General features: G+C 42.5%; 1 protein-coding gene across 1 annotated transcript in view; it reads right to left on the minus strand.

Moving 5' to 3' along the window:
* Positions 1–838: 838 nt before the first annotated feature.
* ELMSAN1 (ELM2 and Myb/SANT-like domain containing 1) overlaps positions 839–15,327 on the minus strand; it is a 20,266-nt gene continuing 5,777 nt past the window's right edge. Inside the window, exons 2-12 of the mRNA XM_009875834.1 lie at positions 12,915–13,235; positions 11,775–12,120; positions 11,252–11,318; positions 8,385–8,527; positions 7,330–7,433; positions 5,823–5,898; positions 4,569–4,657; positions 3,279–3,428; positions 2,892–3,074; positions 2,287–2,486; positions 839–1,046 (exon numbers count right to left, since the gene is read on the minus strand). Coding sequence (XP_009874136.1) covers positions 839–1,046; positions 2,287–2,486; positions 2,892–3,074; positions 3,279–3,428; positions 4,569–4,657; positions 5,823–5,898; positions 7,330–7,433; positions 8,385–8,527; positions 11,252–11,318; positions 11,775–12,120; positions 12,915–13,235 — 1,887 coding nt within the window. The remainder of the gene's footprint in view (positions 1,047–2,286; positions 2,487–2,891; positions 3,075–3,278; positions 3,429–4,568; positions 4,658–5,822; positions 5,899–7,329; positions 7,434–8,384; positions 8,528–11,251; positions 11,319–11,774; positions 12,121–12,914; positions 13,236–15,327) is intronic.

The raw sequence follows: 15,327 nt of genomic DNA on the forward strand, positions 1-15,327 counted from the left end.
TGCTCCCATTTATGCAAAGTCAAACCCAGCCATTTTCATTTCAAATTGCACTTGTGAAGCCCAGATTACCTTCCATTAAGTTAATCAAAGGCAGACTACTTTGCTTTCCAAGATGAGACAACCCACAAGGCCTTGGCTACTCTAACCCCACAGGGCATTTTTACATCTATCGCTGCATTCTTAATGACATAAAAGAAACAACCTCAGGCTTCCTTTTGAAAAATAAAACTTTCTCTCAAAAGGAAGAAGAGTGTTTCGCTCATCCCACTTTTCTCTCTTTCTGAAGCGGAGGCCAAAAGTGCACACTATCTTTCCACAGAACTTGCTGGCTGCCTGAATAAACGCTCAGAAAGGCAGGAAGGAGAATCTGCCAGAAAGGAAACATGTAGAAATCACCAGTGTCACAGTAACTGGATACACTTAGCTCAGAGCAGAGCACCCTTTTCTTGCTCTGGTCTGGAAACTTTTATATCCAAGAGTCCTGTTATCACAATTCCTGACAAGCAAAAAAGAAAGGTCTGACTGACCCAAAAGAGAACTTGCTTCCACTGCAGGTGACATTGTTCTATTATGTACCTCAGATTATCATTATAAATAGAATAGAAATCTTATTTGTTTAAAAAAACCCCAACAATGTCCAAGCTGAAACAAATCTTTTCATCCACCATTCCGGCTTGGTCAGTACTGGCACGGTGGAGCAGAACATGCGGCGAGAGGAAATGGCAGCACTGAAACCGAGACCTGATGGTTCAGGTACGAAAAGTGCAAGCAAAGTAGTGAGACCACCAAGAGGGAGATTGGGTCCAGCCTTGCCACTCCCTCCACTTCTGGTCTGCTGCTATATTTCTCCATCTTCATCTGAGCTCACGCTGCTGCTCCCGCTGCTGCTGCTCCCGCTCTCGCTGCTCTCCTCCTGCTGGGCCTGGCTGTGGGCTGCTGCCGCCGCCGCTGCCTCTTTCTCTTGCTGCTTCAGTGCTGCTGCCTTCTTTTCCTGCTCTGCATGGCTTTTCATGTGAGCACTGCGGCTCTTCACCTTGTAGAACACCCTGAGGAAGGAAGCACGTGTGTACGTTAAGCACTGGTCTCTCCGAAAGGCTCCTTCACAAAGTCTCCAAAAGGGCTTCTGCTGCCCCAGCCTGAAGCTTGTGAGCTTCAGCACAGGAGCTCACGCTGCCACTGCAATTGGGCATCCACAGCAGCAAACTGTGGACTTTGTGACTCAGTGTGTGCCAGCAGGAGATCCTGAGCAGCTTCAAATACAATAAACGTGTAGATGAACCACGGCCCAGTGCCACTCCTGAGCTGTGTCCATGCAGCTGGAAAGACTTGAGCTGTTTCCTCCTGACATTGCATTTCTATGACCTATCCCTCCCATCTTTCACACTAACTATTTGGATTTTGCACCAAATGCCACAAGACAAAGTTTACACACTGTGAAGAATTCTTGTCTGCTTCTCCTTTGCCAGCAGCCTGGACCAAATCCTAACCACCTGACTTCTCACAGTGCTGCCCCTGGAAATGCCGTGTGTTCCCAGGGGCACAGCAACAGGGCACCCCGGCAGGGCCAGCTCAGTCCCAGCCACAAAGACCCCCGGTGACATAACTAGATGGAAATTGCATTTTCTTGCCATTGCCTGGCTTGGGTGCCTTTTTTAAATAAATGGGTAACGACTGGTATTACAAGACTATTGTTTCAAGAGTAAGCAACTTATGTAGGGAACCGAATTTTCTTGACATTGAATCCCTCAACAGCAAATCTACAAAAACTACTAAGAATCATCAAGATAGATTTTACAGACCAAAAAGACAAGTGCAAGTTTAGCCAGAAGAACTGTGTACCCACTGGCCTAATATCTGCTACTATAACAATGTAATGTCTTTTATTTCTATGCCACTCTTTGTAAGTAAGTCTATACCATGTTCTTAATATGTGATTTAGCAAATATATAGAAACTACAAAAATGCAGGCATTACAGTGGGGCAGTAGAGCAGCTGTTTCGAAGTGCAGCTTAACACCAAGTACTGCACAGTTGAAGTGCAGGTGGCGTCTCATTATTTGTAGAAAAAAAAAAAGTGACAGCAGGTGATTATCCTAGTACTATCTTAATATCAATCCACATAAAAATTCCTAATCTGTGAGTCTTAGTGGAATAATAAATCATTAAAATTATTCCCAGTGTCTCTGGCCTAAACAGTCGTGAAGGGAAAACCATCTGAGAATCAGCTTATACAGAAGATGCCCTACTGCAACTCTGTCAGTCTTGCTGGAAGCGGAGTTGCTCTTACCTGCCACATTTTTTACATGGAAACGTATTTTCTGTGTTCTGAGTTTTACTGGTAGCATCTGATTTTATCTTTTGTTTTCGCCTCCTCCTCTGCACTGGAGCAGGAATAGGCTTTCGAGGCTTCACTGTTGTTTCCCGCGGCTTCCTTCCAATTCTGCCCGTGCCAGTTGCCTCTTGACTCCTCATATCAGCATCACTGGCCTTTGGGGAGAGGGGAACAGGGAAGGCAAACTGAAACATAAACCCACCACCAGAAGGAGAACAATGGCTGAGCTCCTGTGCTTCAATTTATTCCAGAACAAAGTCTTATTTAACAACAAAGTCTTCAAGATATTTTTCAGGATATTTCTCATCACGGTCCTACGTATGCTCTAACCACAAAGAATTATATTGGCTTTTTTTCCCCCTCACTTATCCCAGTTCTCCCACCACAGTGCACAGACTGGTAGCCAGTAACACTGTAAGCGACCTCAGCCCAGACTCCTGCTCTGGAAGAAGTCAGAGATGGAAACTTTTTACTCCTGGAACTGTCCTCCTGGCATTTTCTAAACTAGTTGCAGAGTGAAGTTGGCATGGAGAGCACAACACGTACAATGCAGCACTTACTATTACACCATCCTGTAGTGTCTGTTCATCTTTGAGAGGAACCGTGCTCTTCCTTCTGTTAGCCAACCCTTCCTCTGCTTCCTCTTCCTCCTCCTCTTCCTCCTCCTCCTCCTCCACATGCCCCTGCTCTTCACTGTAAATGTCCCTTCTGGGAGGAAGAACACGTGCAAACCTATGGGAACTCTTCACCAGAAGATAAAAGAACTGTTAATTTTGACATCTGTAAGTAAACATCATCATGTGACACAGGACACAAGTTTGTCAGTCTGAATTCCTCCATACTGGCCAGGCTGTTTTTGCTTTTGATTTGACCAGCAAAGCAGATGACACACAAAATCAGACTTCACACCACAGCCCAAAAGAAGCGAGAAAAATTTAGGGAATTACCTTGATATCAACTTCAGCTTCATCTCTTACAGATTTCTCATTAGCAACATCAATGTCCCCAAAGATCAAGGTCCCATTCCGACCAATTTTCACCTGTTTCTTGTATGTGTAATAGAATTCTACACACTGAGCTACAGTTTTCGTTTTTATCTGGTGTTAAAAAAAAAACACATAAAAATCCAATGTATTATATGATTTTAAGATGGCTTATAAATAACTACTAAAGGTGCAGTAAATATACTTTGTATTTTTCCTTCCTTAGTAGTCTCCATCCCACCACAACAGCTGTGATTATTTCTGTGTCATATTTGCCTGCATCCTCCCAGCCCCCAGCCTATCCCCTGTTGCCACTGTTACTGAGAACTACAGGACCAACTTCCAAAGAAAAGCTGGTCAATGTAAACGTGACAGAACCTGGCGTCTTCGTAAGCTTAATGCACCTCTTAGCCTTTAAAATGTTCCAGCTGAGCTGTCAGGCTTGAGAGCAGCCTTTCAGTTTTATGGGGGAGATTAGTTTTCCAGCAGCACTTCAGAGAAGATCAGAGCAGAATACCGATCCAAAAATGGAAAGAAAGGTTTGCAGCCCCTTCCCATTTTGGCCACAGTGATTTCATACACATATGGTGGCAGACAATTAACAGTACAGACTTGTGACTGTCTACATATTCTCCACTAGTGATTCTCCTATAAGTTTTGGAATATATTCTTAGCTTCTGGGCTTGCAACTTAAATGCCTTTTGGGAAATTATTTGTACATATGCATAGAGCTCCTGGTTTTGCACTACCTTCAGTGAGTCACCCCCCGATGAAGTGTCATACCTCATGAAAACAGAAGGGAGTGATCATTTTTACTATTGTTGTCACAGAAAATTGGAAAGAGAGATCCTAAAGGATACACCATTCACATATCCTTCTTTGGTCCCTTTCATCAGTGGCAAGGATGTGTTTCTACTGAGTTTTATAAGCAAGCTGTTTAAACGGCTGGAACGTTACCAGCACTCCATAAAAACGCCCTGCTGAAGTGATATATGCAGTGTGGACTAATGGAAGTGATGCAGTAAGCATGAGGGTCAGCTAAACAAGGGCAGCAAAACAAACGCTATTGTTGTAGCTTTCTAGTGAGATTTTATGCTGTGCTGGATGAGGAAAGATTTCAGAGAAATTTTGAGTGCAGGACTTAATGCTTCATTACTGGTTTCAGAAAAATCAAGATTGAACTCCTGGTACTAAACAAACATGTAAGAATGTATCCTTGCTGTCATTATGAAAAACCAGAAAAAGTTAACTTACAAGCTTTTGGACCAAGAAAAAGTCTTTCTTGTAGATTGCAATGCCTTTGTTGAAAAGTTTCTTTTCAGCAACTTTCCACCTGTCTGATCCTGTAGGAAAAAAAAAAAAGAAGTATTTTAATGGAAATCCTTGCAATTTCAAATGTTTACTCTTCTACATACTTCATGCTCATCTTAAGTAAGACCAGTGGACACATGCAAGGGTGCAGTCTCTCTCCACTTTGTAACTGCAGACTGCTGTTAACACCTCACCTATACCACTCCACTTGAGCCCTCCTCTCATTGCTGCCTCTAGTACTCACCACCAGAGGGTAACTCAGTTCAGCTTGCAAAAACCAGCCCGTTAGACAAACTAAGATGTTTTCCAACAAAACAGCAAGGTGAACAGACACACTTTGTGGTGGCCCAATCACGAGATTTTAGACGAAGGAAATGGTGAGGCAGGAGAACAGGATCTTTTCTTTCAGCAGCAACCCACTGTACTTGAAGATTTATTCCATCTCAAATATTCCTATTATCCTAGCACCCTTGTCTCTAATAATGAACATATTTTGGAATCTCCTCCGGCCTTACAGATATTACTCCAGTAGTATTTCCCAATCATTATAGTAGGAGTGTATAATAATGAAGAAATGTAGTTCCTGCGCTTTGTGGCACCAGCTCTTAGGTGTCTCTCTACCACGTTACATCAGGTCTGTCAGGCAGGCACTCTAGATCAGTGAAGGTAGTGTCACGCCGCTGACTTTTCTGATTAGGTACAAGAACACAGTTTACAGCATTTAAATTCTGTAGAAATGCTGACAGGCATCAACAGTTGTCTGAGCTTTCTTCAGCAAGCTTGAAAACTTCCCATATAAAATCCCCTCTCCTAATTCCGCCCTGGAAATTCATGCCAGAGAGGCTGTGGTTCTGAGGTTACGACTGCCTTTCTTGTAAGTACGAGCTATCTTTCTGCATTCCCTGTGGCTCAGTGCAAGGGATAGCATTCCCTTTTTCCCACAAAGGAAGCCAGAACACACACATATGCCAGAAAGGAAGCCAGAACACACACGAATGTGATCTGAGAGATGCAGTGTTTCTTACACAGTAAGTGTGATAACTTGCACACATAAAATTCCTGGCCATCATTCCATTTACCAGAGAGAAGAGCAGTCTCTCTAACTGTGATGTTACAGAGTTCCCCCAAAGAGCGTAAAATGATAGAAAAATTCTTTTATAACAGACAGGCAGCACAGAGTTGTTCTGGTTAACAAACCTGTGTAGTGATAATTTGCCAAAGGGTGTGAAGGCGATCGTACCGGTCTCTTCAATAGCAGTTTGGTCAAAGCTCCCTAAGATAAACACAAATGAAAGTATTAATTTAACGTTTGGGGTATTTAAAACAAAGATTAGGCGATTGTTAATCCTCTCTTTTCTGGCAAGCTAACTGAAAAGAACCATATAACATTTGGGAGAGTTTAACACTGGGACAACTTTAAAAATCATATTCTTGACTATCTGCTGAGTCTTGGGTACCAGAGGCAAGCGGTAAGCTCTCTGCACCTCTTCATGTCTCTGCAAATCAACACTTTCCCCCATAACCACCACGGTACGGGGAGAGAGTTAATTCCATGGACAGAGATCATGCAGCACTTTTCTCCCATTTACTGAAGCCCTAAGTTACATATATCCAAAAAAGCTGCCCTATATGACACCTGTCTTCAACATCCAAGTCACTGTGGTCCTATCTCACTTAACTAAGCAGTATTTCAAAATAAAACAGAGTAGCCATGTGACTGAAAGATTCCACACCAAAAAAAAAACAACAACAAACCCAAACATCAAAAACCTCACCAAGAAAAACCCCAAACCTCTCAAGCTGCTTTTTACTTTGCATTTAAACTGGAAGTGCTTTCAAAGTCAGCGGGGAACAGAGAATGGAGTCATGCTTCCATTAGCAGTTCAAATCATTTTAACAGAGAGTTCCTGCTGCCAGGGGCAGCCCTGCTCCTCTCTAATGCCAGCAACAGCATTCACAAAGGTGGGCTGGTTCTGGGAACTTTAGCAGAAACCTAACACATACACACAGCAGAAATTACTTCTTATTCGTTCTCCAGTGCAGGTCAATACAGTCTCACAAGCGTCAGTGTTGGCATGTTACGGGGCACTGGAAACAAGCAGCCAGACAAGGGTGGGATTCTCCTGACCACAGGGTTGATTTATGCCAGGTTAAATCAATCACAGAACTATAAAAAGGATGACAATTCTGTGCCATATGCTCTGCTTTGCTCTTTGATATTACCTCCCAGGGGTGTCAAAGGGCATTTATGAAAACATATCACATCTTAAAATACTGATAGGAAATTAGCAGCACATTCGTTCTGTAGACAAGCACAGAGAGGTTAAATGGATTCGCCAAAGGTAAGAGGAGCAAGACACTGCAGCTTCAGCCCAGCCTCTTATTTTTCTTTCCAAGATGGTCATCTTCCCAGGAAGACAACATTTAAGATTCATTTAGCAGTCTCAGCTCACTCACTCTGATAGACTGTCAGTCTGTTTGTTAAAAAGCCAAACATGTCGAAGTCGGAAACCTGCAAGATCCTAAGTGAATGTGGCGTTGTACACCAGGCAGAACCAGCTTCAGGGATGTCCAAGGGACGCTCCACACTGGGAGCCTGATGCATAGGAAGGAGTTTGCAAGGCTCTCCTCTCAGGAACAACAGCTTACCTGGCCTTCATTAACATCTTTGACCACATCAAAGTGAAAAGTTGGGAAGACTCACCAGGATGTCTCCCTTTGCTTCATGCAAGAAATGCAGCGCCAGCTCCTGGTTGGTTCCACCTCCAGGAAAAATGCTTGAACAGGCAGCAGCCAGCAGGTTTTTCACTATTTCCACGGAGGTACCAAAAAAATTCAGATAAAATTAAAATGGGAGTTTCCTGCAGGATTTGCATAATTAATTAGCTCTTCTGAAGCAGTAAAACTCTCGGAGAAGCTGAACATCCTTGCAAACTTATCTGCGTCAGATTTGGACACAAGAACTCAGCAGACCGCACAGTCACACATTATTATTTATTTTACACACGGAGCTTCTTGCAAATCTCTCCCTCAATATAGTGTTTTCCCATCTCCCTTCACCCGAGAGATTTCCTGAATCGTAGAATCATAGAACCATAGAATGGCCTAGGCTGGAAGGGACCTTAGAGATCATCTAGTCCAACCTCCCTGTCATGGGCAGGGACACCACCTCTCGACTAGACCAGGCAACACATGGGGAATCCCCTCCTTATCTTTTGTATTTCCACTCCACAATACCCTTTTTTCTCTCTCTCCTCAGAAAGATTTCTTCCAAGCCTGCCCACTTCCTTTTCCCTTCAGGATTTATACATGCCAAAACCCACACGTACCAACAGCAGACAGCTCCCCAAATCTGCTGCCACAGCTCTTGCTTCCTCATCTCAACTTCCATCTACAACTTGATTTTTTCTAAGTACTATTACATCTAGAACATCCCTTGAAAATACAGAAGAGTTAAGTGCACATGGCATTCAAAGATAAGGAAGCTTCATGGAGCAAAAGGCTGCTCCTTGCCTGACCAGTAACAAAAAGTCCCATTTTAGCTCAATTGAAAAATCAATCCTATCAACCTACCCTCAGCCTCCCCACAACCTGATAAGCGAGTTTTACTCCTAAGACTTTTTCAAGACCGTTCAAGCATGCCATTTGACTGGCAGTTCTGAGAGATTTTAAATTATGCCTGCAGTAGATTATTGTGGTTACCCCTGCTACTACAACTGTGACAATTCAGTCCTATTTACCAGCCTTCCACGTTCTTACCATTCTCTTGGGTGACTTTGTTGGTTTCCAGGTCGCCCCACGGCTGCCACACGAGCTCTGCTTTATGTTCATCAATTGCTGCCAGAGATCTGTCTTGGAGTGATGGGATTTCTGCTTGGAAGCGAGTTCCTACATTTATTCGCCTGCAGAAAAGGCAAAAAGTAACAGTTGGGCCCCTTTGCAATATCCAGGAAGCCTCCATCTCTGCTAGAAGCACTAATTATAAAGAAACTGAAATGCAGCAGGTTCTTGTGTGTAATTTGAACAGCTTTCAAGTGTTGTTGGTCACTTTAGGAAGCATGACTCAAAAGGTCAGAGGTTTTACATCCATTACCAGTGTCCACTGTCTTATCAGCAATGGTTGAAATTGTTATTTAAATTAGGATTCCCTAATAACTGCTTGAAGAGCAGTTATCAGCTTTCAATAATTATCACTTTTTGCAAGGCTGTCTCACAGACTTCTCTTACTGCAAGCTTGCTCCTCATGCATAAATACAGGTGAGCATGTTTTATTTAGTATTAACATTTTGCTAGCCATAACTGCTGAATGATAGCATCATTTAGATTGAAAAAGGACTTCTGGAGACTATCTGGTCCAGTTCCCCATTCAAAGCAGGATCAATCTCAAAGTTTGGTCCTTTAGGATCTTGACACAAGCTAGTATCTTCTAGAAACTATTTCTAACAACTGAAACCAAAAACAGAAACCAATGAAAGCTGTATTGCTGATTCTGTATCAAAACCAAATCCCATTCTTTCACCAATCATACTTTTAGATTCTGAATCAGTGGGCAGATTTTTCACAACATGCAATCCACAGAGCACTACACTCGCTTTAGGTCAAGTAACCATTCACGGGGATTTGACTCTGCACTAGGAAACAGCACTTCATGCACACAGAACCACCACTGAAAGACTGCTCTACCACACTTGGACGTCTGCACCAACATCCCAGCAAGCAGTGAGAGCAGGGGTGTCCTTTGTCACTGCTCTACATCTTTTACTCGCTGGCAAAGCATGCAGAAAGACAGCAGCAGCTACACAAAATCAGTGTAAAATAAGTCCAGGGACAAGTAAGTCATACAGCATTTTCTCTTTTTTTGAAAAAAGTGCTTCCTGCCTTATTTCCTGTATAGAAGATGTGTCTGTGTAAGTGACCACAACAATACTGCACATAGTAGCTTTAGAGCAGCAAACTGATTACTTTAACAACACAGAATGACACAAGTTTGTTAATTTATCTTGGTTAAAAATTAAAGCTGTCTACCTGCACAAGCATCTGCTCACTAAGACCAAAGATGACAGCAAGACAACTCTTTGCACACAACTCCCCGTTGGCAACAGGAAATGAACTTGTTACTAAAGTTTGAAATTTTCAGCAACATATTTAAGTATTTTCACACATGAATAAAAATTGTAGCTAACTCTATGTCATTAACTTCAGGAATTTAAACCAACAGACACAACTGCCAAAGACAATTGCACCATAGAGAGGTCAAACCTCAAGACGTGAGGGGGAGTGGGAAACAAAAAATATTTGTTCAAGTAGACGTTCCCCTGGATTATTATGAAATGACTGACCAACAAAAAGACAAATTAAGCCATTTTCAAAACAGATTTAAACACCACCAAATGTGCTTATTTCCATGAATAGGTTCAGCCTGGAAGGGATTGCAAAGGTGACAAGAATAAACTGGGTTCATTCACAATCGCAACATTTGCTCAGGACAGCCTGCTGCCAAAAGTGCAGAAAACTCAGCTTGAAACAGGAAGGCAGAACGGAAAAGGAGTGAGGAAGAAAAACAATAAAAAATAAAATAAAAATTTAAAAAATCAACAGCAAACGCTCCAGTCAAGTTTTAAAATAAAAGCTGTTTTGGAAGAAAAAGAGAAAGCCTGTTATTTATTTGGGGATGGTTTGAGTTAAATATCTCAAATGTTGCGGGGTACGCTGCAGACTTAGAGCAGAGATTCCTGATGGCACAGAGTCAGCAATGCAGAGCCACGTGGGTGTTTTTACGCCATATGGGTGTTTCCATGCCATGCATCTCCACGGTCAGATTTTGCAAGAGTTCATTAAGCGAGGTATATCAATGAATTGCAGCTACCTTGACGTAGTTCTACAACGCTGAACTTGTGCTGATAACACTTGCGGAGTCAGTGTTGCAAAGGCTGCACAGACACATTTGCTACTCGGCTCAGGTTTAGCAGGACTGGCACCAAGTCTAAGCTCCTGACTCTGGCTTCAATATCTCCAAACTCTGTGCCCTAGTGCTAGGTCCTAGTGCTGGCTGTGAGCTTTCCCAGAGCACAACCAGCTAAAGAGGCTAATGACTTTCATTAGCTCAGGCCACACACACTGCTTGCAACTGGTTGTAGTGCTGAGCTAGTCCAGGAGGGAGCAAAGTCGTGTTCACGGTTGCGCTGCGCTGAGGCTTGTACACACCGCAGGGGTAACCTGCAATCTGACCAGCCCACGTGAGAGCGTACTGTGTTTCTCCATACTATGTTCTGGCCTTCCTCTAAAGGAGCATTATTTCCCCGTGCTAAAAGAAACATGCAGCATACAAAGAAGCGTTTGTATACAACAAAACAGGGCAGGTTCACCTTTGGCTAGACAATAGTACTTGAGCCCAGAGACAGGTGAGCAGTAAGAGAAAACAGTTAACATCACCACAATTACAAGGCATGTCTGCCCCAAAAAACTTTATTTATAATAGGGAGTAATTTTTGACAAGCCAATTTATCTTTTGTGTCATCAGTATGAAAAGTTTTAATATTTTGAAGAGATACATCGACTGTACAGGGATCAGCAGGAAAGAAAGGAAGCACATTTACAACCAAGCCAAGAGTCGATGGGGTACTTACGGTTCAATGCTGACTGGGGTGGCTTCCCCCACTACCGTAAGAACAGGAGGGGTAACTTCTGAACTATCTACAAGGAAAAGAACAAACTGCTCAGACAACTCATCTTCACATTTGAGATATAGTCTTCCTACAGCTTGTAAATCTAACAAGAGCTAGTCATCTCTCAGAACAGGTACCCATACACTAAAGAGTTTAAGATGACCAAGAACTCACCTTCCAGTCACCATCTACTTCTTAGTAAAAACTATTTACTGTCCCCTCAGTTCAAGACGATGACAACCTATTACAGAAGAACGGGCTTTTCCATTCCTCAGGACGTCAGTAGGGGGTGTTGCAGATTACTTTGTGAGTGCATCTGAACATGCACGCCCAGGTGGAAGCAACATCTCATTTCCTCCATCCTAGCTCCTCAGGCTATCGAAGAAGTCCCAGTTTCACATAACCACATCTCCTGAAGTCACAGTCTTCCTCCTACCACCCCACAATTCCTAATCAGAGGAAGGAAGGATGAAGCAGAACTTACTTGATCTAAGCAGGGTTCTGTGAGCGCTTTTAGGAGTCATTGGAGGTGGAACTGAATGACCACTTGAAGAGAGGATAGCATTAAAATATAGCCCAGAGCCTTCTCTCACTGGACTAAGAATTGGTGGAGGAGTGTAAGGAGGTAGTTCGAAGTTCCTATCTGAAGGATGATCTGCCAGACGGACAGGTGACCGTAAGTGGCTCTGATAGGGAGTAATGTTAGAATAAACAGGTGGTGCAATAAAGGTGCCAGCTTTTGGTGGTATGAAGAGTGGCTCAGGTCTTGGCCGCTGCTTTGGTTTTCGGGCAAAGCCCTCCGCTTCATCCTTTGGAACAGCATCTTCATGCTATTAGAAAAAAAAACTACATACTTAATGGGTGCTATTAGGTAGCTACGAGTGCTCATGAAGCTATATACAAGAATTACAAATACATCTGGTCCAGCCTTTGGTTGGAAAGGTAATAACCTCATAGTAGTTTTAAATGAGGACACAAAAGTATAGGAGAACCCTGGTACAGATACACGGTGACACCAAATAGCAGTAAAAGAACAGAAGACAACCTAACATTATTATCTTAGATGGTCAGTCATTAAATGAAGAGAAACCTCCTTAGATGCCTGCTATTTCTATGGTATCTGAACACTCTATTGCATTTCTGAATAGAAGAGAACTAAAAACAAATTCAAAAGCCCACTTAACAGCACCACACTGAAGGTGAACACTCTAGTACTGACCTTCAGAACCTCAGTAGGAGATTTCAATCCACTGAGAACAAATTTTCTTTGAATTTTATTCATGTACAGAGATATGTGCATTACTCAGAATTCATTATTACATGTGGAGAAAGCACTCTTTACTCAGATAGACTATTTATTTTACTGTTATTGACCTTCAGCTTTATTCACTGTTTTGTAGTGAGGCATTGCTTGGCTGTACTAGCATTAGCTGTAGGTCATGAAAAGCCAGTGGTGCCCAAATACGTGGCAATATTACCATTAAAAAAAATCCACAGCCCCCAGATTACAGCCCTTCCAAGTTCAAGCCTTGAGATCAAACTACTTTAATGGATTTAACTAACTGTTATCCATATGCTCTTCTAATAGGTTTGGCTCAGCTCTGGTTTCTTAGTCTATCCATACCTGATTTGAGGTTTCCATGTTCGTATTACGATTAGATCGCCTCCGAGTGACTATCACGGAAGGCTTGCGTTCACAAGTTGCTCGATCATTTGTTTGGCCTCTCTGGAGCTTTCCATCCTCAGTCTTTTCCTTTCCAAGGCTCTGCAAGTCAATTTTTCTCACTGGCACAGACACAGGAATGATAAGAGGCACGAGACTGTTATCCTCCCGGGCTCTTTTGGGAGGTGGTGAAGAATTGGCAAATTCCACAACACTTTTTGCTGCTGTAGGTCCTGGAGCCGCTATGAGCACACTCTTCTTCTCTTCTGAAGTATCCAGTTCCTGAAAAGAAAAACAGCTTCCTTAAAAGTTCTGTAGTACCTACATAATGAATCAGATATCTCACTTTCAGTGTATATCAAGTGTCTGAATGCAATTTGCAAGCTGAAATGGATTTGAAAAAGTGTTATTGGAGGAAAAAGAATACTTCACAGAAGCATTACTGAAAATTCTTAGAATTACTTGAGGACTGCCTCAAGTCTCAGCTGCAAGAATATTTGTATACATCGTTGTTAAGTACTGTTTCACTACTTATGGTTTGACTTTTTCTTCTCCAGGTGAATTTGTGATGAATTTGTGCCCTGCCATACAACTTTCAAAGGTTCTCAGTTTCAGTTTTCATCATAAGCCACAGGTTATAGATTTCAAATACTGGACTTTCCATTCCAGAAAAGACTGAACTGTGATAATCTTAATTAAATCTCTCATACAGAAACCACGGCTAGCTTTTTGCTGCATTTTTCCCCATTTACGTGACAGAAGTAACTTTTCTTACTCTCCCTGAAGCCTCTGAGGTTTGTTGCCTAAAGAGTCTTGAGGGTTTTTGCTCAGCAGAAACAAGAGAGTATAACTGCAAGCTGGCACTTTTTTGCATTGGTATTACAGCTTCCACATCTCTGCTTTCTTCTACTCACAGAAGCTCTAGAAAATTGACCTCCAAGGAGATGGGAACAGAAGGTGAGTTACTGAATAAGCATGTGGATACTGTAACATCAAATGGCTTCAAGTACTTTTAGATCAGTGATTTTTAGTCCTTCAAATGACTATCCCACACGTTCATCCCACTCTCAGTTCAAAAGCAACTGTCAGCTCACTTAGAAGCCAGATGTTGAACACAACTTTCTAAACCCCCTCTTTTCAGGGATGTAAAAGACCTTCCTGAGCTCTGATGAAGCACAATCTAGAAGCTTAAGATGTTCCTTTTCATGTTTCCAAACTTCTCTCTTGGAGCTCTGTTTGGAAGGCTTTTTATGGACAAACAGGTCCATTGTGAAACACTAAACCTTCAAAAAAGCTAGGTGCCAAGCTTGAGCAAATAAAATCAATCAGGACAAGGAGATTTAGGTCTGTCTCCTTCCAAGACCTTTTATTAGAGTAAGGCTAAGTACACCCAGAAGGTTTATCCCCCAAGTGACACATCAGTTTAGAAGTCCACCTGCTTCTTCACAAAGATATTTTCCTCCACCACGCGATGATGAAAAACACAACTGAAAAGTCACAGTTGGCACCAGCTGCCCCAGACTGCGCTGCAGGAGGAATTAATGAGCTCTGAGGACCTCCCTTCACTGCAACCTGGCAAAACACACCTGTACTTTCCCATGAGGCTACCAATTTTGGATTCATCATGCTGACAGATATGTCACATGGGAATGCCACCTCTATAGAGTAAGGTGCCATTGTAAATTTTTGTAGCCTCCCTCCACTATTTCAGGAAAGAGAGACTAACAAGGATGCCTTTTTAAACATATAAACAGGTCATCTACTGGAAAGAGATGCCTAATTGTCCTGCCCATACCTGAAGCAGCAGCTCACATATGGCTTCATGCTGCTACACATGGGCCTCCATCATGCTGTTATCACCTTCTTACTGAAGCCTAGTGAACCCTTTGGGATAGCTCTGGGATCTTCTTCTGGCACCGAGATTCACAGTAGATAGTTTTGTGCCACTGTTTAGAGTGGTGCATTCACACTATATTCTTTAGACCACTGCCAAGAAAAGTCTTGAGTTTAGTCAGATTACTTTTTTTTCCTCCCGATATACCTGTTACTAGTGCAAGCGCTCTAGCGTACTTTCTGACTACCTGAGAGATAACAGCAACCAAATAAGTAATGGCAACATGAATATGTGAACGAGCACCAACTTGACCATTCTACAAACTTCAGATATTTTCCATGTGCTACACAGATCTCTACAGGTCAAGAGAAATGATTGGGAGGTAACCAGCAAAGGACTCTCTTTGACGATGTGAAAGAACCCTTTTGAGTAACAAGAGGAAGAAGGAGACCTGAACAGCAGGAGAGAGAGAGAGAGAGAGAGAGTAAGGACCGATGGGAACTCAATAAAAATAGCTGAGACATCCTTAAAGATGCTCTG

This window comes from Apaloderma vittatum, unplaced genomic scaffold (genome assembly GCF_000703405.1).
Source record: "Apaloderma vittatum isolate BGI_N311 unplaced genomic scaffold, ASM70340v1 scaffold3009, whole genome shotgun sequence".
Taxonomy (NCBI): domain Eukaryota; kingdom Metazoa; phylum Chordata; class Aves; order Trogoniformes; family Trogonidae; genus Apaloderma; species Apaloderma vittatum.